At 45.5% G+C, this 27,294-nt stretch overlaps 1 protein-coding gene across 9 annotated transcripts in view; it reads left to right on the top strand.

The window, feature by feature from the left end:
- Positions 1-27,294, top strand: part of TIMELESS (timeless circadian regulator) — a 66,182-nt gene that overhangs the window by 15,413 nt on the left and 23,475 nt on the right. For 4 of the 9 annotated variants that reach the window (XM_084837109.1, XM_084837110.1, XM_084837103.1 and 1 more), the window contains exons 2-18: positions 8,838-8,963; positions 9,297-9,450; positions 9,967-10,081; positions 10,488-10,550; positions 12,631-12,732; positions 13,900-14,055; positions 14,931-15,064; positions 16,052-16,139; positions 17,186-17,365; positions 19,589-19,806; positions 19,960-20,063; positions 20,530-20,699; positions 21,226-21,357; positions 23,157-23,308; positions 25,326-25,423; positions 25,853-25,976; positions 26,323-26,524. In XM_084837109.1, coding sequence (XP_084693235.1) covers positions 8,867-8,963; positions 9,297-9,450; positions 9,967-10,081; positions 10,488-10,550; positions 12,631-12,732; positions 13,900-14,055; positions 14,931-15,064; positions 16,052-16,139; positions 17,186-17,365; positions 19,589-19,806; positions 19,960-20,063; positions 20,530-20,699; positions 21,226-21,357; positions 23,157-23,308; positions 25,326-25,423; positions 25,853-25,976; positions 26,323-26,524 — 2,289 coding nt within the window. In that variant the 5' untranslated portion in view covers positions 8,838-8,866. Of the gene's footprint in view, positions 1-8,115; positions 8,212-8,837; positions 8,964-9,296; positions 9,451-9,966; positions 10,082-10,487; positions 10,551-12,630; positions 12,733-13,899; positions 14,056-14,930; positions 15,065-16,051; positions 16,140-17,185; positions 17,366-19,588; positions 19,807-19,959; positions 20,064-20,529; positions 20,700-21,225; positions 21,358-23,156; positions 23,309-25,325; positions 25,424-25,852; positions 25,977-26,322; positions 26,525-27,294 lie in introns of those variants that run through there. The other 5 variants (XM_084837112.1, XM_084837104.1, XM_084837107.1 and 2 more) reach the window with 4 other exon arrangements.

Genomic DNA, 27,294 nt, shown 5'->3' with positions numbered 1-27,294 from the left:
CCACTGTGGTTTGCGGCATGTGTTGAGTGCACCACAGGCATTCATTCCATAGCTCAACCCCTGCTTGTAAGTTGCTGTGTTATCCGAACCCAGCGAGGGTGGGTTGTTGGCATGGTTACAAACCACCAAGAACTCATGGACTGTTACTTGCCTAACCCAGCAACTGAGCTGACAAGCCATGACCGGGTGTTGAATATTAAAAATGGCTGCCTGCCCACACTACTCTGGGCTGTTTGATCATATGAACCGGCCCACACACAAACGCATATATGTTTTGTCTGTGTGTATACATACAAATGTGACATCTGAATGAGACAAAACATGTTTTGGGGACATGTATTTTACCGTGGTCCTCATCAGAGAGTCAGGATTGGCTGCATCTCCCTGTTGAGCGTGGCTAACGTGGTTTTGATGCCTCATAATGTGTGGAATGGCCCTTACTGGGGCTGCATGCACAGCTAACGCAGTGCTGCAGTATATTTCTGGGTCTGCTGTTCTCCATAATTACAGAGCAGGTGCTACTCACTAACATTTGCACTAAAATGCTAAACTGGCTGTCTGCACAATGCTTTTTATATAAGAACATAAGAAGAGCCCTGCTGGATCAGATCAAGGGTCCATCTAGTCTAGCATTCTGTTCACACAGTGGCCAACCAGCTGTCGACCAGGAACCCACAAGCAGGACATGAGCGCAACAGCACCCCCCTGCCGCCCAGTTTCCCAGTAACTGGTGTACATAGGCTCACTGCCTCTGGTTCTGGAGGTAGCACATAGCCATTGAGACTGGTAGCCGTTGATAGCCTTTTCCTCCAGGAATTTGTCCAACCCCCTTTTAAAGCCATCCAAATTGGTGGCCATCACTATTTCTTGTGGTAGTGAATTCCATAGTTTATGCGCTGTGTGAAAAAGTACTTCTCTTTATCTGTCTTGAATCTCCCAGCAATCGGCTTCATGGGATGACCACGGCTTATAGTATTATGAGAGAGGGAGAAAAACATGTCCCTATCCACATTCTTCATACCATGCATAATTTTGTACACCTCTATCGTGTCTACCCTTACCCTCCTTTTTTCTAAGCTAAACAAGCCCAGCTGTTGTAACCTTTCCTCATAGGGGAGATGCTCCAACCCCTTGATCATTTTAGTTGCCCTTTTATGCACTTTTTCCAGCTTTACAATATCTTTTTTTAGGTGTGGTGGCCAGAACTGTACACAGTATTCCAAGTGTGGTCACACCATAGATTTAAGTAAGGGCAGTATGATATTGGCAGTTTTATTTTCAATTTCTAACATGGAGTTTGCCTTTTTTACAGCGGCCACACACTGGGTTGACATTTTGATCGAGCTGTCCACTACAACCCCAAGATCTCCTTCTTGGTCAGTCACCACTAGCTCAGATCCCATCAGGTTATACCTGAAATTGGGATTTTTTGCCCCAACATGCATCACTTTACACTTCCTTACACTGAACCACATTTGCTATTTAGATGCCTATTCTCCCAGTTTGGAGAGATCCTTTTGGAGCTCTTCACAATCCCTTTCTGTTTAAACCACCCTAAATAATTTGGTGACATCAGCAAACTTGGCCACTTCACTGCTCACTCCTAATTCCAGATCATTTATGAACTCGTTGAAAATCATTGGTCCTAATACAGACCCCTGTGTGATCCCACTATTTACTTCCCTCCATTGGGAGAATTTACCATTTATGCCTACTCTCTGCTTTCTGTTCTTTAACCAGTTACCGATCCATTAGAGGACCTGTCCTCTTATTCTATGACTGCTAAGTTTGCTCAGGAGTCTTTGATGAAGGACTTTGTCAAAAGCCTTTTGAAAGTCTAAGGAAACAGTGTTTACCGGATCACCCCTGACTACATGTTTATTGACACTCTCAAAGAACTCTGAAAAGTTAGTGAGACAGGAATTACCTTTGTGGAAGCCGTGTTGATTCTTTTTCAGCAGGGCTTGTCCTTCTATATGCTTATTAATTTTATCTTTAATAATGCCTTCAACCAATTTACCCGGGACAGACGTTAAGCTAACCGGCCTATAATTTCCCAGATCCCCCCGGATCCCTTTTTGAAAATTGGTGTTACATTCGCCATCTTCCAGTCTGGTATAGAGGTTGGTCTTAGGGACATATTGCATATTTTGGTTAAAAGATCAGCAATTTCATATTTGAGTTCTTTGAGAACTCTAGGATGGATACCATGGGCCCAGTGATTTATTTGCTTTTATTTTATCAATAAGGTTGAGTACTTCATCTTTTGTCACCACTATTTGCCTCAGTTCCTCAGACTCACTTCCTGAAAACATCAGTTCAGGCACAGGTATCTGTCCTGTATCTTCTGCAGTGAAGACTGATGAAAATAATTCATTCAGCTTCTCTGCAATCTCCTTGGGCTCCTTCAGTACTCTTTTAACTCCATTGTCATCCAGTGGTCCAACTGCTTCCTAGCTGGTTTTCTGCTTCTGATATATTTAAAGAATTCTTTATTGTTGGCCTTGATATTGTTAGCGAAATGCTCTTCAAAATGCTTTTTTGCATCTCTTATTGTCTGTGCTTGCATCACTATTGTGCAAGCTTGTGCTCCCTTTTGTTTTCCTCACTTGGGCAAGACTTCCATTTTCTGAAGGAAGCTCTCTTTTCTCTAAGATTCCATGATGCTGCTCGTTAACCTTGCCAGTGACTTCTTGGACTTGGTGCTACCTTTCCTAACCTGTGGTATACATTTTAGCTGGGCTTCTATTATTATGATTTTGAGTAATCTCCAAGCATTTTGAAGGGATTTAATCTTCTTGACTCCCCCCTTTAATTTCCTTCTCACCTCATTTTAGATAAATTTCCTCTTTTGAAGTCAAATGTGACTGTGTTGGACTTCCTGGGCAATTTCCCACTTAAATATATATTAAATCTGATAGCACTGTGGCCACTGTTTCCAATTGGTTCAACAACATTTACATCCCGTAATAGGTCCTGGGTGACACCATTTAGGATTAAGTCCAAGGTCGCCTCCCCTCTGGTCAGTTCCATGACCAACTGTTCTAGGGCACAATAGTTTAGGACGTCGAGAAATTTAATCTCTTTGCCATGACTGAAACGTGCATTTATCCAGTAAATGTGGGGGTAATTGAAGTCCCCGATTATTACAACACTTCCTTGTTTGGAGGCCTCCCTGATTTAGTTTTCCATCTCAAGGTCACTTGGAGCATTCTGGTCTGGGGGACGATAGCACATTCCTAGCACTAAATTCATTTTGGAGCCTGGTATTGTCACCCATAGTGCTTCTGTGGAAGAGCATACCCCTTTTAGGGGTTCTAGCCCGTTCGACACTATGCCCTCTTTGACGTACAGGGCAACACCTCCTCCCCCAGTATGCCCTTCCCTGGCCTTCCTGTAGAGCTTATATCTAGAGATGACCGTATCCCACTGGTTCTCTCCGTTCTACCACGTTTCAGTAATGCCCACTATATCTAGGTTCTCCTTTAAAACAAGGCACTCCAATTCTCTCATTTTGGCTTGGAGGCTTCTATCATTTACATAGAAACACCTATACATGGTGTCCCTCCCCAGATGCCTCTGCCCTGTGCATCTTTTGCTATAGGACTTTGGCTGCTTTGACTGGCTATTACATTCTATCATGTACTCGTGGCCTATTCCCTCCCCTTCTACATTTGGACAATCAAAAAGATTTTCATCTTCATCCCTTTGGGGTGATTTAACCCGAATCAGATGCCTCCAAGCTCTTGTTGGCTTTCCCCCAGGGTTTAGTTTAAAAGCCTCTCTGCCACCCTTTTTACGTTTAGCGCCAGCAGTCTGGTTCTATTTTGGTTCAAGTGGTGTCCGTCCGTCTTGTACTGGCCTGGCTTGTCCCAAAATGTTCCCCAGTGCCTAACAAATTTGAACCCCTCTTCCCCGCACCTATGTCTCATCCATGCATTGAGACTCCTCAGCTTCACCCGTCTAGCTTGGCCTGCGGGTGGAACAGGTAGCATTTCAGAGAAAACCACCTTGGTGGTCCTGGATTTCAACCTCCTACCTAGCAACCTAAATTTGGGGTTCCAGGACCTCACAACTACATTTTCCAACATTGTTGGTACCAACATGGACCACGACCGCTGACTCCACCCCAGCATTATCTAGTAGGTTATCTAGATAGCACGTAATATCCACAACCTTCTCACCAGGCAGGCAAGTCACCATGCGGTCTACATGCCCATCACAAACCCAGCTGTCTATGTGTCTAATGGTTGAATCTCCCACTACCACAACCCCCCTCCCCCTGGAGGCACATCCCTGGTGTGAGAGGATATTTGTTCGTCTATTGAGGAATGGGTCCCTTCTAAGGGATCATTTCCCACTTCCTCAGAATGACGCCCTCCTTCCCAGAGACCCACATTGTCCTATCTTAGTGCTACTGTTGGTTTTTTGTTTTTACTTTGTAACTGGTTTTTTATGCTATGGTTTATATCTTATGGTTTTACCTCTATTTTGTGAACTGCCCAGAGAATGTCGGCTATTAGGTGGTATAGAAATGTGAACTAAGCAAATAAATAAATAGAACTGAGGCTTGGTGAGTTTTCCCTGTTGTCTAGAATCCAATACAAAACTAAATCCAGTGTGTTGGTCCATTGGGTATTGCATCCACCTATTCTAGATACTAGTACTGTATCTGAGCATGTGTCCTCAGCTATGTGATTGCAGAGGAGACTAGTGCTCCTAAACATTTCTGCTTCCTCCTCCCCTCACTTGCCACTGCATAGTGACCTAGGTTATAATAATTATAATAACCTCCTAGATGGCTGGAAAGTAGGTTAGACCCTTACAGTACTCTGGGTAAGTGGACCAGTTACATAAGCCAGGTTATGTGATGTGCTATCATCTTGAAATCTGTGAACAAAGTTATAGTGGTGCTGGGTGGGGGGAGGGGGTACCTTGTCAGGAAATGGGTGGGGAAAGCAAGTCTCCTTTTTTTTTTTTTAGGAGTCTGTTTTTCTTAAAACAGAGTGGCGAAAAATATATTCTGGTTTATGATCTGTAGCCCATGCAGAATTATTTGTCCTCGGTGCCATCTTGAGCGCGTCTTTAGGCTGTGAGAGTGTTTTGATTCTGTAGTGTTCTTGCTTCAGGTTTAACTCTTGTGCTGGAATCAAGCTTTAAAGTGTCTTGGCTGCTAGAAAATCTGGGGTTCAGGTTCTCTCTCTGGAAATCTTAGTTTGCTGATGTGCTTTTATTTTGCACCTTGCAGTGAACAGGAGAGTGAAGGAATCTTTTTGCCTGTGGGGGGAGAATCATGTGGGCCATGATACGCTGAAGACTTTTACCTCTTTCAGTGTGTTCAGCAAATGTAAATTTTAAGTAAGTTTGCAATTTTTGGCTGAGCGTAGTAGCCAACAGTTATCTCTAGGAGCTGGTGAGACTACTTTCTTGCTTCTTGGTCCACAGAGGCAAAGTAAATGTGTCTTTTGCATCCGCTGCTTGGCAAGGATGTTTTGGAGAAAAGTGGCAGGTGTATTAGTAGCAACCCCTACTTTCCATCCTATGATGCTGATGCTGAATCCCAGTAAAGCTATAGACTGGCGACGTCCTGAAAGAGATCTCTGCCTCTCATTGTTGCTGGTGGCTTAAAAAAAACTCTGGCAAAGCATACTGGAGGCTTCCCCTGCAAGAATTAAATTTCTGCTGACCACAGGTGCTTCCAGATTAGGCTTTTATCATGCAATTGCCTGCCTCATTCATGGAATTTTATGCGGGGGTCCAGATGTTGTCGTCTTCCATGTGTAACCCTTCCATCTTTTTTCTTACCATATTACATCTGTCGAGGTGGAACAAACAGAATAGCTGCTGCACAGTGTCTTTTGATTGGTAGCACGAGTTGCTGACCATCTGGAAGCAACCTGTATTTATAGATGCCTGCTTCTGAAGTTTGCTGGAAACATGGGAGCTTGAATATGTGTTAGATTCTTTCACAAGGCTAATTCATGGGAATATAAGTGGGGGTGGGGGGGAGGAATCACCTAACAATGAGAGAGCGTGGGTTGTGTGAATCTAGCTTATTGAGAGGGAGCAGAAACAAAGGATTTGATCATATTTGCCTAGTAGCCAATTTGCATGGCCCAGTGAGCTAGGAAGTGAGGAAGTTTGTCCTCAGTTGACCCTGCATTTGCATGACTACAGAACATTATATGTGTTACCTTGTAGCTTGGTTGTGTTTCTACCTTTGATTGGGAAATTCTACTTTTGAGAACTCGAAAAAGTTGTGTGGAATGAACACAGTGTTTCTTGGCTTTTCCAGATGAATGGGTTCACAGACAGTTGTGAGGACTAGAGACGTTTAATCTGTATCTTCTTAGAGCTGGGAATTGTGCAACAATCTCTTGTAATATATTGTATAGCAAATGCGTATTTAAATTTTTATTCATTCAGATTGAAGTATAAGTGTACACTCCCTCTTTCTCACTTTCTTTTGAACTGGACTTTCCCCAGACTTGAAGTAAAATGTCCTTTCCCCCCACATAAAAGTAGCCTGCACGTTCCATTCACTCCCAGGTAAGTTTACATAGGATTGCAGCCTTATATGGAATTTTATGTCTACTTAGAAGTAAGCCACATTGATTTCAGTGAGACTTACTCTGCAGTAAGTGGGTATAGGATTGCAGCCTCATGTGAGAGGGAAAATAATATTTACTTCGGATGGAACCCGCAATGATATCCCTGTGAGAACAATCTGATACATCCTGCATTGGTAACTGTCACTAGAATGAAGTTTGAAAACTGGAGTATGGGAAGGGTTCATGGAAGAAAATTGTTTATTCTACCATACTGCATGATGTAGGTAGTACTCTTATTCCAAGTTGGTATTTCTACCAGATATTGGTGGGGCCTCTGTGTGGGCCACGTGGCTTCTTTACCCCTCAACACCCTTTAACAAACTTGTTGTACTTGGGTGTGTGAGTGTATGGTAATGTCTTCCTTTTAACCGTACGTCCAATGTGTGGTCATAAGTGAAGTGGAAGTCCTAATCCATATCTGTGATTTGTGAATATGAACAAGAGGGGTAGTCGTTATGGATGGCCTGATCATGGTATACAGCAAGCCCACACAACATAAACCCTGTTGATTGGTGGCAGCCCTCTTCTAGGCTATTTTTGATCACTCCACCTTTCAGGCAAAAATTCTAAATAACCATTGTTATTACCTTGCATGTAGAGGCTCATCAACAGTTTTTTGGGGTGGGTAAGAGAAATAGGAGGAGCAGAGCCTATGTTATGTGTTCCTCCTCCTCTCCCTGGCTTTGGAAGCGCGTTAGTTTTTTCTAGCCAGTGGAAGCCAGCCATACTATACAACCCACCTGTGCCTGATACTCCTTTACTGGTGTGAAAATCTGGGAGAATGAAAAGTGTGTGCTATTTTTGCCAAACTCAGCAAGGAAGAGTAGAGAGAAAGCCAGGTGTGGGAGGCCAGGACACAGAAATAGAGTAGAAATAGAAACTGAAGGGAGAAAAATTGTGCAACTGAGACATGGGAGTGCAGAGACAGCTATTTATTTTATTTTATGCTATTTATTTATGTATTACTACATTTATATCCCACCTTTTTTCCTCTTGCAATGAACCCAAGATGGCTTACATGGTCCTCCTTCTCTCCATTTTACCCTCGCAGCAACCCTGTAAAGTAGGTTAGGCTGAGAGTCAGCAACTGGCCCAAAGTCACCCATTGCACTTCATGGCTGAATGGAGACTAGAGCCTGGCTCTCCCAAGTCCTAGTCCAACACTCTAACCACTACACCACACTGGCTATATGGCTGGGAAAACCTAAAAAGTGGTGGTAGCAGATGGGGAATGTAGACCTTTGGTAGCACAGAGAGTGAGTGGCAAAACATACATTACTTTAAATGTGTGTCTAGTAGCTTCTCTTTTTTATTATTTACTGTAGAGTAGGTATAGGGGCCTGGTATGGATTGGGATTCTAGAATCATGGGTTACGGGTCTTTTAAGATCTGGATCAGTCTCCCTGCACTTACTCTAGACTAAAAATGAAAGGAAAACATAGTTTGTGTCTGTTTTGGCTCTGAGGAAAGAAAGTGCTATGAAGAGAAAGGGCTGACAGAGAGAGAAGAAAGTGCACCATGGAGGTTAACAGGAAATGGGTTAAAAGAAAAGACTGAGGTTGCACATTACCTGGGAGTAAGTCCCATTGAACTCAGCTCTGTGAGTTAAAATTGTAACAGAAATGCTTTTCTATGCTTAATACAATGATGCAGCTCACTTGGATTTTAAAAAGTGTAATGGTGTCCCTCAGAATACCTCCAGTTGTGAACCTCTGGTGTGTGAGTTTGTATATGTGATGATGGTGACAGCACTGCTCCAGTTTAGGCAGAAAGGCTTACCCACAATGCAACTTCATTATGAAGAATGAGCAGGACTTTAGTTGTGGTGTGGCCTGTGCTGGAAGTGTTCCTTGAATCACTCCCTCAGTCATGCATTTATGGCACTCTGAGGAAAGGGATATTGAATATTTTTGAGGACCTTATAAAAACTATACATAATGGACTAAATTAACAGATGGAATCTGGGCTAGAATAAAATTTCAGGCCAGCCCTAGTTCCTTGTGAGGCCCAGCATCAGTATTTGAAATGCCAAACACGTTCAGGTTTGTGTAAAATGTTCAGATTCCTGGGCACTACTATCAAACTTCTAGAAGGCCTAGCAACCAAGTGCCTGAGATTTTTTCTGGGCTTCAATAGAAAATGTTGAGCAAATGCTGCTTTGTTTCACCGTGTTATTCCCTCACTTTGTGAACAACCCCACAGCTATAATGCTTTTGTTTACCATAGGCTCCCCTCTTTCGCTTAGACTGAGATTTATGGACTTGTACATGATGAATTGTGAACTCTTGGCGACATGCAGCGCCCTCGGCTTCTTGGAGGGGGACACCTACCACAAAGAACCAGATTGCTTAGGTGAGAGACCCAGGATATAGTGGAGGTTGGAATGGGGGCTGTATATGTTGCAAGCTGTGTGATTTTTGGATGGCTCCAGCTGAGCTATGAAGGAGGAAAAAAATGGTGTTGGATTTGTTTATTAATTATTATTTTTAATTATTTAAGTTAGGAGCCTTCCATTAGTTGCCCATGTTTGGATGGCCCCCAAAAGCAACAGTCTGTCTAGCTCTTTAGATAAAAAAAAAGCCAGTTCTTAATATGTTAGTACTTTAAATGGTGTGATGGGAATTCCCTGTGGTCTTGCTTCACACCCACTGTATTGCCCCTCCCACATGGCTTGTACCCTTCTAGAGAGCGTGAAGGACTTGATCCGCTACCTGCGTCATGAAGATGAGACTCGGGATATCCGGCAACAGCTGGGGGCAGCTCAGATCCTACAGAATGACCTGATCCCTATCATCATCCAGTACCCTCAAGATAAACAGCTCTTTGATGCCATTATCAGGTAACCATGGGGGAGAGGTGGCTGGCTGTAATTGGTATATGGCAGTTGTGGGCAATGTGTGCCCCTCCAGATGTTTTGGCCTACGACTCCCATGATCTCTCACCATTGGCTGTGCTGGCTACGGCGGATGGGGGTTGAAGACCAAAACATCTGGAGGGCCACAAGTTGCCTACTCTGCTATAAAGGCTTAATTGTGAGGAACGTTGGTAGCAGATAATGATGTACAGACATACAGTGCATAAGTGAAATTGGTAGGGTTTTAGAGTGGGCCATCTCCTTATTTCTGAGCATGGCTTTGTTAAATGATCTGAGCAGATGAGTGTTTCTTAAAACACACCCTATAACTATGAGCTTGTTGGATCTTAACAGAGGCCCAAGGAACATGTACATCTGCTAAGTTCTGTCTGGCGGCCCTAGAACGGCACCACTGCCATATCGAGGTTGAGACTTGATTTGGACTTAAGTTATTTTAACTAATTGAGCCTCCCTTTGTTTCCTTCTTTTTTTTCCTTCTAGGTTAATGGTAAACCTAACCCAGCCAGCTCTCCTCTGCTTTGGCAAACTCCCCCAGGATGCCAGCTTCCGCCATCACTTCCTGCAAACCGTCTCTTATTTGCAGGCTTACAAAGAAGTGAGTAGGTGGTGCTGCCCCATCCCCTGTTCCAATCCCTCCTGGGACAGTGGGGCCATGAGGAAATGCCTCATGGTTTTTTGAATGGCTGCATTCCCTGTAATCATATGGAAGTGCCACCAGCACACACAGCTTTCTGTCAATAAAGCTTTGCCACATTCAAATTGAAAATTGTAGGTGGGGGGAGGGGAAGAGCTACAGCTTCCTGGGGTTCAACTTCCAGCATTCATGACCACTAGCCATGGTGGCAGGGGCTTCTGGGAGCTGAAGTCCCAAACATCTGGAGATCTACCTTTTATTCTACATGAATAGTCTATCTAGCCATCTTTTCAGGATCTGTCTGCTTGCTCTTTTGGGGCGGCACCCTTTCCAGCGGAACCTAATACACTTTCTTCCTTATCCATAGGCGTTTGCCAGTGAAAAGATCTTTGGGATGCTGAGTGAGAAATTATATGACCTGCTGCAGCTGGTGAGTGTGTTGCAGAGTTGCTCAGACACGCTTGGCTCTCTATTCATGCATTGTTGTGCTTTGTATTTTTCGTTGACATTACCATGACACCTTGGCTCAAGAATCCATTTTGTTTTGGAAGATGCAATAGAGCAGCAGGCATGGAAAGCTGCCAGGAATGACAGCCATGTCCTGGATGGTGGCTTAACGGTCAGATTTACTGTGTATGTGCTTCCTCCATTGATTAAATTAAAGGAAGTTACTCCCATGTACCTACAGAAACATACAAAGGATGAGCTGACTGCGAAGTCACTGCCCAGTTAATCCACGAGGGTGCCTTTTTAAATTGACTAGTCCAGGGCCTTGGCGGAAAATATGGCCCAATTCTAAAGTGTTCTCACCCACTAGACAGGTCAAAAGGTTTAGATACCAAATGGGCATCCCTTGTGACACCTTTTATTTTGCATGCTGGGAACTAATTATCTTCTACTGTACAGCTCTTGTATAGTATAGCCAGCAAGATTTAACTCAATCAAGTAGCAAGGTACCTTGCTGAGCGTTCATTCCATGGAGTCAAACCTTCGTTCCTTTTGTTCTGCCCCATCCTGAGTCCAGTCTCAGAGCCACTGACTCCTTTGTACTTTCTTATATATCTGCTCTTGAGTTTGGGCACCAGTTCTTCTCTTTGCTTGGGTATCCCTCATACTTGTGGGTCTTCGCTCAGCACTAAGACTTACCCAGAGTTCTCCTGGCTTCCAAGATTGTTTCTCTTGATCCTTTCCTATCATGATCCCCCACTTCACTCTGGTGCCTAGACCACATTTTCAGGGCCATGGTCTCCTGTTCTTTTTTTTTTTTTTTTTTTGAACCACTTAGTTGCTTCATTTGCCTAGAGAGATCTGTTTCTCTTTTACACCCAGAGAGAAAGCTTTATCCCCTACCCAATGGTTCCAAACTTGGATTCCAACATAATGCAGCACAACACAGAAGCTCTCTACTTCCATTTCTGGAGCATTGTGGGGGACTGTGACCTATGAGGAGTTGTTCTTTTTTTTTTAATACTTTTAATTCTATTTTTTATCTTTATAAATGAAATAAACAGTACCAACAACCTAATCAATAACTACTGTTTCCCAACAGTACAGTATTCTTATGAGGACAAAAACAAAAAGGGGGTGGGGGGAGAAAGAAAAAAGAAAACAGAAGAAGAAGAAAGCATGAAGGAAAAAAAAATAAATTTAAGCTCCATTACACACAAACTTCAAATCCCATTCTACTTCAAAATTATACCTATAACATTGGCAATATTTCAATTCAGTACAGCATAAGTAATCAACCTTACATTTCAATATCATATCATCAGTCTTATAGCAAGGAAGCAGGCCTACAATTCATTTCCAGTAACCATATATTGCCCTTCAGCTTATAGTAATAAAGCTTAACAATTTAACCAGCCAAAGATCTTACTAACCAGTCTCATGATGATGATGATGATGATAATAAAAGGAAGGAGATTAAAAAGGATAGATAATAAGAACAACTCCTCATAGGTTATTATTAAGTCCAATAGTAATGGTCAAATAGGGAATCTAGAGCATTGGGAATCTGCTGCTAAAGGTCTTGAGCCAATGCAACCATTTTAGCCACCTTTTAAATCTTTTGGGGGAATTTTTAGCTAGTGCCCTTCCTTGCCTTCCCCAGTTTCCTTGCCTCTCTCCATGAGTTGCTGTTTTCTTTGGTGTAGTCTGGCATCTAAGGAGAAGCCCCATTCTAAGGCTCTCCGTTTTCAAATTCTATTTTTAAACCAAATTGTGTTGGCTCTAGGGTTAGAACCCAGCAGTTAGGCCATGATTTGTTGTTGGGTTAACCGCTGGGTTGTTTAGCCCCTAAACAACCCAGTGTTCTGGGTTCACACATCACACTCAGCAACCTACAACCTGGCCAATCATAGCTTGTTGATTAAAAGCAGAAGTGAGGAGTGTGCACGAGGCAGTGTGATTGCTCAGTCCCAGTTGTGCATGGAAATGGTGGGTTAATTAATTATGTACGAACCAGGTCGTGTGTGGCAGTCTTATATGATGATCTGCCCCTTCCTCCCCAGGACTGGGAACAGCGTCAGGAGGAGGATAACCTGTTGATTGAGCGCATCCTGCTTCTGGTACGCAATGTGCTACATGTCCCAGCTGATCCTGATGAGGAGAAGGTACTTGTGTAAAAGGCAGGCGCTTGGTTGCAGTTGGATTGATACCCATCTAGGATTTTGCATGAAGCTGTGAAAGAACAAATGCCTGAGGCTTCATCGTGCTTCATATGCATTATCTCAATGCACTTGCAGCAGCCACTGCTGTGTCCTTACCCTGCTCCCTATTGCAGGAGTGGGGCTTTGGCTAGGCTGAATGATCATGGCTTTCCTAAGGTGTCCTCTGCACCAGGGACTTCCTGGCTCACACATTCACTAAACTACAGATAAAGCTGCTGTCATTGACCGATAAAGGAGAAGAAGAAAGAGGGGATGTCATGGCAGCTGTGTCATGGCTTGGGGGCTCCCAATCTGCTTGTGTGCGCTCCCAAGAATGAGAACTGTATGGGTCTCATGCATATTGTGAAATATTCACTCTTTTATTGCTAGCTACATCAGCCCTAGGGCCGCGGTGGCTTAGTGGTTAAGACGCTGAACTGCAGACTGGCAGGTCGGCAGTTTGAGACCCGAGTGCTGCGTGACGGAGTGAGCTCCCGTCTTCAGTCCCAGCTTCTGCCAACCTAGCAGTTTGAAAGCAAGAAATTGCAAGTAGATAAATAGGTACCGCCTCGGCGGGAAAGGTAACAGCGTTCCGTGCACCTCGGTGTTCAGTCATGCCGGCCACATGACCACGGAAGCGTCTTTGGACAGCGCTGGCTCTTCGGCTTAGAAACGGGGATGAGCACCGCACCCTAGAGTCGGACACAACTGGTTGGGGACACCTTTACCTTTTTTTTTACATCAGCCCTTCCAGCCATGCTTGTACGTGAGGTGGTGTGGTAGATGTCCATGCACAGAGGGGATAGAGGCAGAGTGAGACACCTCCTACCATGGAGCATTGTGATGCTGGTTAGAATGTATATTGCGCTCTCTTCCCCCCAGCTCACTCCCAAGCCCCCCCCCCCTTTACCTTATTTTAAGTTGGACGGAATGACCCCAATCAGTTTCTGAGGAACTGTGTTTTGGAATGCAGTTTGAAAACCACTATTGAAGAGCATCCTTCTCCTTAGCAACTGCTGAGCCCTCAGAGACTAAATGGGGTTCTCCCCTCTCTACCTTGAAGAAGAGCCTTCTTAGGTTTGAGAACCCCAGTGCCCTAGAGTACTCAGGCCTGCATGGTCTCTCCTACAGAACATTGACGATGATGCAAACACCCACGACCAAGTGCTATGGGCCATGCACATAAGTGGCATGGATGACTTGCTCAAATTCTTGGCCAGCTCCCAGAGTGAGCAGCAGTGGAGCCTGCATGTGCTGGAGATCATCTCCCTCATGTTTCGGGACCAGGTAAGCAAGTGGGGCGTGTTGGGGTGGGCTGAGAAGATGGCATGGGGCAAGGTGGGTGATTTCTGCAGGTGGCTGTACAAGGTCCTGCTGGGTTGCCAGTCGGTTTGTCTGTTGGAAAAGGAGCACTGGATGCAGTCTCCATGTTGGAAGTGGAAATGAGTCCCCAGGAACTTCATGGCATTCAGATAGCTGTCAGAAGGGGAGGTTGCATATTGATGCAAGAGGGGAGATAGCGAGAGGTTCACCTCCAGATGTGAGAGTCTCGTGTATGATGGTTGTGGGGCACAGTGTAGCTGGGGCTGGTTTCAGTGGGGTAGAAAATGGTGGCCACTATAACCATATTGTCTTTAAAAGGGGGAAATCAAAGATCAGTGAATCAGTCGCTTGGAATAGAACTTGCAAGTTCAGAAGCAGTACGCCTTCAGTTGCCACATGCTCAGGGTAAAAACAAAGGATGTCTGTCTTGAGCAGGCTCAGTTTTTGTGAGTCCTACATACCTGGCTGTCCACTATCTGAGACAGAGTGATGGGTTAGTTGGTCTAACCTAGCGTGGCTGTTCTTATGTTGATGTTTTACAGTACCTCTGTCGCTGGAGGTATTCAAGCAGAGACTGGACAGCCATCTCTCAGGGATGCTTTCAACTGGATTCCTACACTGAGCAGGGGGTTGAACTCAATGGCCCTTCCAAATCCTATGACTCTAAGCCTTCTCCAAGTTGGTGGATGGAAGTCAGGGAGATAGACAGACAAGACTGCCTTGTCACTCTAATACAGCCTGCACTGACTACTCTCTTCTGAGATGTGTAGTTCTGGGGAGTTGGTTGGATAAGTCTTGCTTGGGTTGCAGAAAGACACTAAAGCCTGTGCCCCCAACAGAACCCGGAGCAGCTGGCCGCTACAGGGCAAGCTCGCTCAGCCAAAGAACGGGGCACAGATCTAGCAGATTTGGAGGTCCTGAGGCAGAAGGAACTGGCTGAGAAGAAGAGCCGTGTACTCCAGCGGAGCAGCAGGTGAGGAACAATAAGGAGGCTGTGTTCAGGGCTTGCTGTTGTCTTCTCACTGAGTTTCACAGATCATCCCAGTCACCATCCCTGGATTCAGAATGTGCTGTCAGGGGCAGAGTCTGGCATCCTGAGGAGGGTCTTTCGCATCACCTGCTTTCTCATTCTTTTTGACTGACGATGCCGGGGATTGAACATGGGACCTTCTGCGTGCAAAGCGTGAGCTCTCCCACTGAGCCACTGACCCTCCCCAGATGGGGGAGGGAAACCGCACCACGAACTGCTTGATGAGGCCCCTCTTTCCTTATGAGCACTACCCATTTCTGTCCCAGCATGGTATCCCCTTAGCCTGTGTTCTATAATCTCCCACCTGTCTTGGAGGCCTGCTGGACCTGGGACAGCAGTACTGCCCCCTTTTCCTCTCAGCTCCACTGCCTTGAGTGTCATGCAACAAGAGGTGGTAAGAAGTGCGTAGATGAGAAAGCTCCTGGTTGATTCTGACAGTTGTCTACCACAGCGAGCACCAGTACACACATGGCAAAAACATGCTTACTGTGTAAATTGGGCATTGGCCTTCAGATGGTTGGTAACAGAATGGGGGGGGGTGTGGGAGAGAGGACAAAGAAGAATTTTTTCTGCCATTCAGATGGCAGGGGCACTGCCATCTGAATCTCTGGTAGTTTCTCCGTCACCCCTCTAGTTGATCTTCAGCCAGGTACTATCCATACATCTGCATGCCTTGCTTGACAAAACCTAAGAGCTAGAATTACGCTTAAAAGAGAGAGAGAAATGATAGCAGATGTTCTCTGCCTGAGACTCCAGAGAACCACTGGTAGTCAAGGGTAGATAATCCTTGAATAGGTGAACAAATAGTCTCCCCTGGTCTAAGGCAGCCTCCTCTGTTCCTGTCTCTCCTCTGACCTTTCATTCAGAACCTGCTGTTCTCTTGAATAAAGGCTTCCATTTGGATATCCATCCATTTCTCCTGTTCTGCAGGCACTCTCGTTTTGGTGGCTGCTATGTCATCCAGGGCTTGAAGTCTATTAGCGACAGAGAGGTTGTGATGCACAAGGGACTACACAACGTAAGTTAGTTTAAGCCACTGTGCGTGGGCTTTGGATGGCTGGAATTTGTTTCAATATGCCATACCTGTACCAGTCAACCAGACTGAGGGGCTTTTCATTGTTAGGGATGGGACGGGACCTTCTGCTTTTGTGCACTTGTTTTCCCTAGACAAAAGGGAATTAACTTGCCTAACCTGGAAAAATGAAGGCATGGAATGCTGTCTAGCTTGTTCTGTCAAGTTTGTTCTGAAATCCATATCTCACATCCATGGTCCTAAAGCATGGTTGTGGCTGCTCTGGCAACTTGAAGTTTGGATTAAGAGGAAACCTTTGAACTCTCAGGTTTCCTAATCATACATTTGATCTGCTGCCACATCCATGATTGCCTGCAGCCAGCCTGTGGAACTCCCCAAACCTCAGGCTACTGTCAGCCTTCTCTCTTCCAGGTTCCTACTTAGCTCCTCTCCTCTTACAGCAGGGGTGCACTACCCACAGGCCATATGCAGCCCCTGGATGCTTGTTGGGTGGCTGTAGTCTCCTCCCCCTCCCAGCGACCCCAGAGCAGCCAGCATCGTTGATTCTGCACTGCCGCTCTGTGTTTGTGTGTGTGCACGCACGTGCACACGCATGTGCCTCCCCCACTAGTATGTGCATGCACATGTGTGGTCCCTGGGCTCCCCACCAACACTGGATATGGCCCTCAGGGCCAAAAGGCTTTTGCATCCCTGTCTTACACTGACATGTATTCTCTTCCAAATTTTCTTGGCCCATCAAGGCCTGGCTGTGCTCAACGTTCAAGGCTTTTCATTGCCATGTAGGGTTGCCAGGCTGCAACCTAGATAATCTCCCTGTCTCTCTTTAAAAAACCCACAACGGCAGATGCAGATGTAGATTCTTCTGCTGCGTTCCTCCCAATGTGCCATCACACCACCTCTTCCCATATTTGCCAGACCAAGCAGGATTTCCTTGGCAAGGAGAGGAGTAAGACAGGAGAAGTTATGTCTGCATTCTCTCCCCCCTGCCCCGCCCCAGTATCTTGTCCATATTCTCTCCCATTCCTGGACAGGTGAAAAACTATAGCCACGATCTGGGCAAGGAGGTCCAGCGGGTGCCAAAGAGGCGGCAGCTTGCTCGTGATGGTGAGGGCACGCCTCGGCGCTCGGCCCTCAACGTGAGACTCTTCCTCAAGGAGTTCTGCGCCGAGTTTTTGGAGAACTGCTACAATCGGCTCATGTATCTGGTCAAGGTGAGATTGAAGACCTATCCTGCAGGGAACCGTGGCCCTGGCTAAGAGCAGAGTGCCCTGAGAGAGAATGGGGAGTGGTGCTGGTGATGCTGGAGGGTGCTGTGAAATGGACATTTCAATTCCTAAATGCAGGTATGCTCTTGACTTAAGGTGGATCTGGCCAGACTCGATCTTTATTTATTTATTAATACTCTTGTATACCACTTGTTATAACAAAACCTTTAAGCCGTTTATATGCAAGAGTATTAAAATCACTGTTAAAATAATAAAGTTACAGCTATAAATAAGTAACAAACAATTAAAACAATTAAAAAACAACAATAGAAAACAATCAAATGGAGCAGCATTCCTTTACTGATAGTCCTGTTGTTTGTGTCTGCATCCCTTTTGTGGGTAGCACAAAGGAGGAGGGGATGTTGTTGCTAACCCGGTCCATAGGGGAGATCTCTGCCCTTTTGTGATATACGCCAGACTTCAAGGGCAGCTGGCATGGTTCTTCCCACACCGGCTGTGTGGGAGCCAGGGAGGAGGGTTAGCTGTCTGACTCCCCTTCTGAGGTTGGTGCACTGTCTCAGACCCCAGAAGGGGGAATCCAAACAATCCTGTGATCCCTGGGAGACTCACCCAGGGACCATAGGATTGCTCTCTCCGATATAGAGATATGTTGTATCCTGAACATATATATTTGGATAGGATGAATTGGCCTGTATTGTATTGTATTGTATTGTATTGTATTTATTTATTTATTTCATTTCTATACTGCCCAATAGCCGAAGCTCTCTGGGTGGTTCACAAAAATTAAAACCAAACAACACACAATAAAACAATATTAAAATATATAGAACATTAAAATCACAATATAATAATACAACCACAATAAAACCTAGCAGCAGTGCAGGAGTTTAAAATACAGATTTAAAACAGCAAAGATAAAAATTTAGAAAGCTAAAATGCCTGGGAAAATAAAAAGGTCTTCACCTGGCGCCAAAAGGAATACAATGTAGGCGCCAGGCGAACCTCACTAGGGAGCTCATTCCAGAGCCGGGGTGCCACAACAGAAAAAGCCCTCCTCCTAGTAGCCACCCGCCTCACTTCCTTTGGCAGGGGCTCACGGAGAAGGGCCGCTGATGATGACCTTAAGGTCCGGGCAGGCACATATGGGAGGAGGCGATCCTTCAGGTAACCTGGCCCCAAGCCGTTAAGGGCTTGGAATGTTAACACCAGCACTTTGAATCGGGCCCGGAAATGGACTGGCAGCCAGTGCAGCTGGAAAAGTACTGGCGTAATATGAGCTCGCAGGCCAGTCCCTGTTAACAATCTTGCTGCTCTATTTTGGACCAGCTGAAGTTTCTGGACCATTTTCAAAGGCAGCCCCACGTATAACGCATTGCAGTAATCCAGACGAGAAGTTATCAGAGCATGGATAACTGTAGCTAGGCTATCTCTGTCCAGATAAGGGCGTAGTTGGTATACCAGCCTAAGCTGATAAAAAGTGCTCCGTGCCACTGAGTTCACCTGTGCCTCAAGTGACAGTTCTGGATCCAAGAGCACCCCCAAACTACGAACCTGATCCTTTAGGGGGAGTGCAACCCCCTCCAGAACAGGTTGAATATCACCTAGCCGGGCAGACGAACCACCCACTAACAGTACCTCCGTCTTGTCTGGATTGAGTTTCCGTTTATTGGCCCTCATCCAGTCCATTACCGTGCCCAGGCCCTGATTCAGAACAGCCACTGCCTCACCTGGTTTTGATGAGAAAGAGAGGTAGAGCTGGGTGTCATCTGCATATTGATGGCACCTCTGCCCACACCTCCGGATAACCTCCCCCAGCGGTTTCATGTAGATGTTAAACAGCATGGGGGATAAAATAGAGCCCTGTGGAACCCCATGGCACAATTGCCATGGCACAGAGCAGTAATCCCCCAGCACCACCAATTGTATTGGTTTGTGGGCTCCCCCTCCTCCCACTCCTCCAGTTAAAATAATTTGATTGATTTTGTATTTTTGTGTATAAATAAATAAATTTTTAAAATGGCATCAATTATGCAAAATCAGCAGATATGTGTAAGTTTGCATCTTTGGTATAGGATTTGAGTTACCTCTGTATTCTGAATCTGAACTATTTTGGGAGTTTGATACGCACCTAATAGGAACCCCCAAGAGAAGGGATGCTAAAGGGTCGGCTGCTACCCTTTGATATTGTCGCTTTTTCTCCTTCCCTAGGATCACCTGGTCAGAGAGAGGGCCCAGCAGCATGATGAGACCTACTACTTGTGGGCCATGGCTTTCTTCATGGCGTTCAACCGGGCCTCCTCTTCCCAGCCTCAGCTGGTTTCTGAGACGGTTGGTGTCCGGACTTTTCACTTCATCGAGCAGAGTCTGACCAATTACTATGAAATGATACTTATTGATAAGAAGGAGGCCACATCGTGGTCTAGAAGGTAAAGGGACAAGCTTGTCACTCTGTGGAATGGCCCTGTGGTGGCTTTCCCGCTCTTCTTTTGGCTTTGTGACTATAAATGAGTCCTTTTCTCTCACTTCTCTGTAAAGTCAAAGGGATTCTTGCCTCTCCTCCTCCCTTATGTGTCTCCCAGGATGCATCTGGCTCTCAAGGCCTACCAAGAGTTACTGATGACTGTGCATGAAATGGACCATTCGCCAGAAGAAGCTGTGCGCAACAGCAGCCACATCCTAAAGAGTGAGGATTTTTTGTTACAGATCACTACAAAACAAGCTTAGTGACCTCCAATGCAACTCCCTGGGATAGTATGCCAGGTTTCCTGGCTGTGTTAGGACCCAACTCAGGAGCCAGCCCTAATCTGCTGTGTTTGACAGGCAAGGACTTGGAACTGTGTCTGTGTGAGTGGGAAGGGGTCTCCTAGGAGGCCAGCATCCTTTGCAGGAGGGCACCAACCGGCCGCCAGGAAAGAATGAACAAGGTGTCCTTACCAAGTAAATGGACAGTGGAGAGGAGAGAGATAGTTGCCTCCTGCTTCCGCTGTAGCCCAGCTCTTAATGTCAGCTCCCAGAGACCAATTGGGGTTAGGAGGAAAAGCTTGCAAATCTATTCCTCCCCATCACCATTCTGTATTCTTGCAGACAAGGACATGCCGACTTTGCCTGTGTGTTTGGATAAAACTAATGACAATCGCTTTCCACCCTAGATAACATTTTCTACCTGATGGAGTATCGCGAGCTGTTCCTTACCCTCTTCCGTAAGTTTGATGAGACAAAGCAGCCCAGGTCATTCCTCAAAGATCTGGTGGAGACCACTCACCTTTTTTTGAAGATGCTGGAGAGATTTTGCAAAGGGAGGAACAACCTAGTGGTCCAGGTATCTTGGTGTATGGGACTTGAATCCTATTCATTTGGGGCAGCAGGTCTTAGTTAATTCCCTTGAGAACCTTTTGGTAAATAAACATTACCCAGCTAATGTGTAATGTTTATTTACTTCGTTTTTATCCTGCCCTTCCTCCAAGTAGCTAAGGGCAGTCTGTATGGTCTTCTCTCCCCCACAACCCATGTTATCCTCACAACAACTCTATGAGGCTGGTTAGTCTGTGAGGGATTAGCTGGTCATTTAGGAAGCTTTACAGCTCCATGGAAATTTGAACTTGTGCTTCCCTGATCCTAGTCTAACCTACCACAACCTGGTGCCCTCTAGATGTGTTGGACTTTAACTCCCATCAGCCCCAGCCAGCATGGCCAATGGTTGCAAATGCTGGGAGTTGCAGCCCAAAACATCTGGAGGGCACCAGGTTGGGGAACTTGTGGGTAAAGGATCCTGGGAATGCTACACTTATGTCAGTGTTCCATTTTTCTCAAAAACTGGCTTGAAAACTAGGTGACTTTTATTGCAGCAGAGCAAGAAAGTCAAGAGGAAGAAGAAGCCCCTGGCTCGCCCTGCTGGGTCAGATGTGCAGCCCCATACTCCTGAAGAGTTGGAGGAGATGTGGCCGAGGCTGGTTGAACAAATCAGTAAATGCACAGAGGTAAGATACTAGGCTTTGTGCAGGAGCCAGGATTTCTGGATTCTGTTTTCTAACTTTCTCGAAATGGGGAGAATGGCATGTTGCATTTGCCAGAGCCTTTCTTCTTTGGTGTGCTCAAGTTCTAAAACTTGCAAGACTCTGAGTCATAGGAAACTGTCTTGGATATCCTATCAAACCATTGGTCCATTTAGGTCAGTATTTTACACTGACTGGCAGCAGATCTCCAGGGTGTCAGACAGGAGTCTCGTCCATCCCTATCTGGAGATGCCAAGGATTGAACTGGCAGCCTTTTGCATACACAGCATGGGCTCTGCCACTGAACTGTGGTCCCTCCCCAAAGGTCATGCTTTGTACACAGATACTGTATAGAAAATAGAATCACTTTCACATTTTCAGCATTTTTCAATCTTCGGCAACTCGCGGTCTGTATAAAGCAAAGCGCCCTTCCCCTCCTTTAATCATTTTTCAGTAGCAAAGCTGAACATTTTGAAAAATGCAATGTCGTCACTGTTTGATTAATATTACCTAGTCGTGTGATGCTTAGGATGCTGAAGGAAAGGAAAGGTTCCTCCTGTGCAAGCACCAAGTCATTGCTGACCCCTAGAGGGATGCCGCTTGCGCTGGCGTTTTCATGGCAGACTATAGCAGGGTGGTTTGCCATTGCCTTCCCCAGTCGTGACTACCTTTCCCCCAGCAAGCTGGGTACTCATTTTACCCACCTTGGAAGGATGGAAGGCTGAGTCGACCTGAGCTGGCTACCTGGGACCCATCTTCCGCTGGGATCGAACTCAGGTTATGGGGAGAGTTTCAGTTGCAATACTGCCTCTGCAAATGTTCCATCGGTCAACAGTGCTTTAAGTAACATTTTTCTTCCCAATGATGGTGGAAATGTGCAGCTGTTTATGCAGTTCCCTCTAGTACCTCGAGGGTGCTGCTGCTAAATGGGTTGTAGCAAGTCTTCTTAAATTACTTTTATTTATTTAAAATATTGCTTGGCTGCCTTTCAGGGCAGGAGCACACACACACACACACGGTGATGTACAACAATAATAAAACCCGATGTGGTATTGAAAACGATAACACTATAAAAACAGTACGGACACAGTAAAAACAGCAGTAAACAACAGCAAACATCAGGGAAAGGCCAGAGTAAAGTAGAAAGCTTTCAGGGGCTTCCTAAAAGCCTGCAATGATGAGGCCTGGTGAACTGCCAATGGCAATTTATTCCAGAGGTGTGGGGCCACTGCAGAAAAGGCCCCCTCTCATGTGGACGCCCATCTAACTGCCCTCACGGGTAGACAAACGAGAAGGGCCTCTCCTGCTGATCATAAAGTGCAGGCAGGCTGATATGGGTGAAGGCTGTCCTTCAAGTAAATTGGTCCCAAACCAGGCCAAGTCTCTCCCATTCCAAACTCAGGTTGACTTTTTCAAACAGTGAAGAGGTTTTGTAAATGGTTCTACTCTATGTTGAGTTTGTAGGACAGCCCTCTTTCAGAAGCCTTGATAAAAGGGGTGAATGGAATGCAAGCGATAGAGAGAAAGAGGGAGAGAGAAAGGGCAATGGTGGTGAATTCAGTTCCTTTCAATCTAGTGGGCTTCCTTGTACATCACTTTGCCTTTCTAAAAAGTTCCTGTAATGGGATAGACACTTGCAAAGTCTGCTTGGGTTGTCTGGAAATGTCCATTGGAGGTGGCAAGGCAGAAAGCGTTTTGTATGAATTTATGTTTAATTCTTCTCTGAAGTTCCTTTTCTTTTGGGAATCCTGAGAATTCATGCAGGAACATGTTCTCTCCACCAGGGTTCTGAGCCTTTTCCAGAGGACGTCATTCCCTTTGATGCTGCATCCGAAGTCCCACTGGAAGAGCAGCGAGCTGAGGCCATGTTACGCATTCAAGACAGCCTACTAGGTGGCCGAGCACCTGAAGCACTGTCCCTCTTGCGTTCGGCAAGGTGAGAAAGCAACTTCAGGGATATTACCTGTGTCCTGATAGCTTGTGGATGAAACCTGCAGTTCTGTATGCTGCGACTAGGGATGTACGAAAGTCACTTACCTTTTCGCAGGGGTGCTTCGTGGTGGGGGGGTGGCGCTTCGCTTCTCCCCCCAAAGTTCAGGCGAGGGGGGGGAGCCGTCCCGCCTCGCCCGGCTGAAATTCAGGCCGGGGGGGGGAGGCTTCCCACCTCGCCCGGCCAAAATTCAGGCCGGGGAGAAGCGCCCCGTCTTCCCGGCCGCGAAAGTGTAAAAACAAACAAACAAACAAAAAACCCGTGATAGGCTACGTAACGATTAACGTAGCCTATCACGGCTAGATTTCCAAAGTCAGCCGTGATAGGCTATGTAAATCGTTACGTAGCCTATCACGGGTGGCTTTGGGGGAAAAAAAAAAGCACGTACGCAAATGGCAGCGGCCTATGGGCGCCGCCATTTGCGTTCCTTATTTGGTCCCGGTAGTCTACGTAAATCTTTACGTAGACTACCGGGACCAAATAAGGAACGCAAATGGCGGCGCCCCATGGGGGCCGCCATTTGCGTACGTGCTTTTTTTTTTTTTCAAAGTCACCCGTGATAGGCTACGTTAATCGTTACGTAGCCTATCACGGGGTTGTTGTTTTTTTTTACTTCAGCTGTAATGGCAGCGGCGGCAGCCGGTTGAAAGACCGGCTGCCGCCCCCGCCGAAAGCCCGCCGAACCGCCACCGGGACCCGCCGCCGGGAGGGACATTCGGCTACAGTAAGTCCCATCCCGGGGGGGGGGGGAGAATTTCACCGCTGATTTCGGGGGGGGGCGAATGCGTTGGCGCTTGGCCCCCCGAAGATTCGGGGAGAAATTCTCCGCCATCCCTAGCTGCGACGTGCGTGTACAATTCAGTTCTAAGCAATATCAACCCCTGATACGTGGAGTGCTCTATGTACTCCTGCCTTCTCAGCAGATGGATGCAGGGCAGTAACTGAGAGGGCAGTTCCACCTGACCAAGGTTTAAAGCCTCTGTAAATCCTGCTTCCTTTGGTGGATGGGAGGAATGTCCATCACTGCAGTTCAAGAACTTAAAAGCTTGTTTTAAGAAGTTGGGGGAAAGAATGTTCTGGGCCCATCCTTTGGCCTAAGGAACAAGAGCCTCATGTTGAGCAAGAATACCAGCAAGGAAGATCAGCCTGGTCCAAAGTACATTTAAATGCCCACTTATAGTTCACCACAACCCTTTTTCTGACCTTGAAAAATGGTTCTCCCTCTTTCTTTTTCCTCCACTCTCCTTCCCTCGTGTGTCCTGTCACTTTAGTTTGTAAACCTGATTGCAGGGCCTATGCCTTTTCCTACTGATTTGAGCTGCTTTGGGAGACAATAATTGTGTGAAAAGTCAAATGAAAATGCAGTAGATAAATAATAAATGTAAAGGACGTGTTTGAACCAGCTGAATATTCATTAAATGTCTAAGGAACTTTTAGCATTCCCTCTTAGCAAACAAATGTAGTCTTGTTATTAAATAGAGCATCACCAATGTGCATGGCACGCTACAGAGTACCAGCAAAGAGACTGGTCCCTGCCCCAAAGAGCTTGCAATCTGAAATTCAATACAAGGGAGGGAACAGAAGCAATGGAGAAAGATGGAAGTGGCAGTAAACATGGGATGCAGTGTTTTTTCCCCTTAAGCTAAGAAAAGCTCTCCAGCTTTACAAAAGCCTATTTCTTTACTAAGATATTTATATGAGATATTCTCAGGAACGCTAGCCAGGAGGGTATGTAGTTACACTTCTAAATATCAAGGACAATTTGGATTCATACATTCATGACACATGAATAGTAATATTTGCTGGACTCAAACTATTGTTCATAATTCAATACATACTAAAGGTGTGTGTGTTTATTTGATTTTGCCCACATAGCCTCCAGTGCTTGGTGCTGGGGGTGAGGAAAGTATTATTCTTCCTGGTGTGGCTGGCTAATCGTCTCATCTTCATTCTGTTCCCTAAGGGAGGTGTGGCCAGAAGGGGATATTTTTGGATCACCCACCCTTGATTCAGATGAAGAAACTGAACTGCTGAGACAAATCTTCTGTGCTAAACTCACTCGTGAGTACCCAGTCTCTATGAGTGGAATCGAACAGGAACTGAGGACAGCCTTAACCCACAGCTTAGCTAAGTGATGCAGACTCCTAGGTATCTCTGTTCACTGCTCTCAAGTGGCTGCCCATGGTGCTTTCTTATCTGATTTATTATTTCCTATTTCATTTATTAGAACACTGACAGACTGGCGCTGTAATTCCTCTCATGGCATCTGTTTTTCACGGATTCTTTCACAAGTCTGGCATTCCTTGGCTTTTTTCTTGCTGGGTTGGCAGTGCCACTCTTGGAATTATGGCACAGCACTACCCATGACTCCATGTTGGGGAATGGCACAGCATCCCCTTTTACTCAGCCGAGATCACTGGGATACTCAAGTGTCTCCGAATGGGACTGGTAAGCTCTTTAAATTTCACACACCCCTTCCAATCTATGCAGGACAAGCAGCTCCAGAGACAGATGACCCTGAGGAGGCAGCTGAGGAAGAGGAGGCTGCTGAGGAGGAGTTGGCATCTGTATGGGTGTCAGAAAGAGAGTTCAACTTCCTGGACTACGTGAAGCGGTAAGCAGGTTTTGAGGGTGTGTATAAGAGCCTGAGAGGCATTCCCTCCCTTGTTTCTGTCCTCTCGTCTCCTGTGTGCATGGTGTGTTTTAAATGTCACCAGGTTGTCCTTCCGTTTGCATTCTCATCCCAGCCACTCTATTATGCCTTTTCTCCCCCGTCCATCATAAGGGCTAGAAACATTTTTTTTTTTTAAAAGAAAACAATAAAAAAAAAGGTAACTCTGACATTTTTAGGAAGTGGAATTCTTTGCCTGTTAGCGGATTCTGCAGCATGTGCACACTGTCCTGACAGTGCTTGGCTCTTAATGCTAAACATGTCTAATGTCCATACTCTGGGAGTGCAGGTTTGCTAGTGCTAATGTGGTCAAGGCCTACGTTCTGCTCCTCAAGAACTACCAGCAGAACAGCACCCACACCAACCACTGTGTGGTGAAGATGTTGCACCGCGTTGCGTATGACCTCAAGATGGAAGCTCTGCTCTTCCAGCTTTCTGCCTTCTGCCTCTTCAACCAGCTCTTCAGTGACCCTGCTGCTGGTGCTTACAAGGTGAGGGCCCTGTAGAGGTTTAAAAGTAACTCAGCTCCATTATTACTGGTTAGTAAGATCTTTGGCTGGTTAAACTGTTAAGCTTTATTACTATATGTTAACTGAAGGGCAATATATGGTTACTGGAAATGAATTGTAGGCCTGCTTCCTTGCTATAAGACTGATGGTATGATATTGAAATGTTAGGCTGATTATTTATGCTGTACTGAATTGTAATATTGCCAATGTTATAGGTATAATTTTTAAGCAGAATGGGATTTGAAGTTTCTGTGTAATGGAGTTTAAATTTAATTTTTTTAAATAATCCTTTATATATATTTTTTCATGTTTTTTTTCTTCCTTCTTCTGTTTTCTCTTTCTTTTCCATTATTGCTGTGTCCTCTTAAGAATACTGTATTGTTGGGAAATTGTAGTTATTGATTAGGTTGTTGATATTGTTTGTTTCATTTATAAAGTTAAAAAATAGAATAAAAAGTATTTTTTTTAAAAAGTAACTCAGCTGGTGTGTGTGTGTGTGTGTGTGTGTGTGTGTAGGTCTGCAAATGTAGAGGTGATGGTTCATGTGTGGGGTGCTGTGTGGTACTGAAAAATTATTTTGGTTAAAGGGTGGGCCACAGTACAGCGATGCTTTCTCTGTATAAGGTCCTATGAGAATTCCCTAGCATCTGCATTTAAAAGGATCCCAAGGTGGTAAAATATAATCAAATATATTAAAATACAATGAAGGCAGAGACCATTGATAAAACATAACCTGTACATGAAACAGCAGA

The sequence above is a fragment of the Heloderma suspectum genome, chromosome 2, assembly GCF_057233095.1.
Source record: "Heloderma suspectum isolate Gila_16-S chromosome 2, 16-S_ref, whole genome shotgun sequence".
In the NCBI taxonomy this organism is placed as follows: domain Eukaryota; kingdom Metazoa; phylum Chordata; class Lepidosauria; order Squamata; family Helodermatidae; genus Heloderma; species Heloderma suspectum.
The sequence above is the reverse complement of the archived record's forward strand: the minus strand, read 5'-3'. Positions and strand labels throughout refer to the sequence as shown.